General features: G+C 45.5%; 1 protein-coding gene across 1 annotated transcript in view; it reads right to left on the reverse strand.

Moving 5' to 3' along the window:
* Positions 1–1,711, reverse strand: part of DRC1 (dynein regulatory complex subunit 1) — a gene marked incomplete at its 5' end in the record, with an annotated part of 41,795 nt that overhangs the window by 18,760 nt on the left and 21,324 nt on the right. Inside the window, one exon of the mRNA XM_018574640.1 lies at positions 555–673. Within this exon, the coding sequence (XP_018430142.1) occupies positions 555–673 (119 nt within the window). The remainder of the gene's footprint in view (positions 1–554; positions 674–1,711) is intronic.

Consider the following 1,711-nt stretch of genomic DNA (forward strand, 5'->3'; position numbering starts at 1 on the left):
CCCCCCCCCCCCCCCCCCGCTGGGACACAGAGCAGCGCCCAGCGGGGAGGAGAGAAAAGCAGGGATGCAACGCTATTTCGGGCAGAAAAATTGTACTTTTGGCACTTTTCCAAAAGTGCCATTTTTGGCCGATATATTGGTGCATCCCTAAATTATATTATTACGAATGCAACACGAGGATTGAGAGGGGAGCACCCGAGGATGGAAGGGAATACCCGGAAGTCCTAGTTGGGTGGGGACAGAGTCTGGGACCACTCATCTCTGAAGGTTCTAAGGCAGGGGTGTCACGCACAATTTAATTGTGGGTCAATTAACATTATGGTTGCCCTCAAAAGGTATCTGTAAGACTATATAAATGTATCTGATCTTTATCCATCCATTATCACCGGTTTTAGTAATAACTTTATACCTAGATCTGAAAGTAGAAGTCTAGGAAATGGCCTGGCGGGCCGGATTTGGCCCCTGGGCCTTGAGTTTGACACATGTGTTCTAAGAGGTAGAAGAAGCCCACAAGACTTCACCTGCATTCAAAATTAGCACTCATTGTCTCTTACAGATTCATCACACAGCAGTTCCAGGATGTGTTTTACTGTCCGGGGGGAGAACGGCTGAGAGGCAGCGATGGGGTTCTCCTCATCGTCTGATTTCACTGGATCTCTCTGTCCATCGGCAGCTGACAGAAAACAAGAAATAGAGAAATGAGTCCAAAAACACAAACGTCTGGAATCTGCCCTTTATATAATGAGAACAAAGCTTCCCCATAGCTGGTAATAGTCACATTGAAGTGGACTTGTCCTGTAATATTAGGGATGTTTCATAGGTGCTCCGAGCCCTTTCATAGTCTGTTCTTGAACAATCAACATTTGCCTTGACGCATTGCACGGTGATCGGATTAAGGTTTCTCTGCTACCTGTGTGGATGTAAATGATCGGGAATGCTCCCGACACTTATTAGAACTGATATTAGCAAAAATACCGGGCGGCCCCCCCCGCTGGCCGCCGGTATCTGGAGTCTCTCATCCCTCCCTGGAGCCACTGCTGTCCCCCGCTTGTAGGGTCTGTGGCAGCGTGGATCCGAAGAAAAATCGCCGGTTTGGGCGGAGGAGCGAGCGGCGGCTGGCCGCAATTCAGGATGGCTGAGCGGCGAGTATACCGGAGCCGCTGTCATCCTGTCAGTTTTCGGATGACAGCGGCTCTGTAGCGTGGCCGACTGGGGGATCAACAAGTATCATTGATATTTATCAATCCCGCTGTGCAGAGCAAACACCGAAGTGATCGTCTGATCACTCCGGTGTTTGTAAATAACTGGGGACACATAGTACTACATCACTTCCTGTTCATTCATACATTTATGAATGGGGAGTAGCACTCACTACAGAGGCTCCTCCCCATTCATAAACTGGTGATAGTAAAATATTTTGCCTCTGTACTGAGTGCTTCCCATTCATTGAGTGCTGTGGCTGCAGAAAAAGAAATTAAGGACTCTGTGTCCTCAATTTCTTTTTCTATTTCAAAAGGGAAATGTCAGGGGTCTGTTTAGACCCCTAATATTTCCCCGTAGCCCCCCCAACAGTAAAAAAAAAAATACATAAATAAAATTTAAAAATAAATAAAAAATGTTTAAAAAAATGAAAATGATAAAAAAATAAATAAATAAATGTGTAAAAAAAATTAATAATAATTTAAAAAAAACACAACCCCTCCCTCCCCCG

The sequence above is a fragment of the Nanorana parkeri genome, unplaced genomic scaffold (genome assembly GCF_000935625.1).
Source record: "Nanorana parkeri isolate BGI_ZX_2015 unplaced genomic scaffold, ASM93562v1 scaffold3114, whole genome shotgun sequence".
In the NCBI taxonomy this organism is placed as follows: Eukaryota; Metazoa; Chordata; class Amphibia; order Anura; family Dicroglossidae; genus Nanorana; species Nanorana parkeri.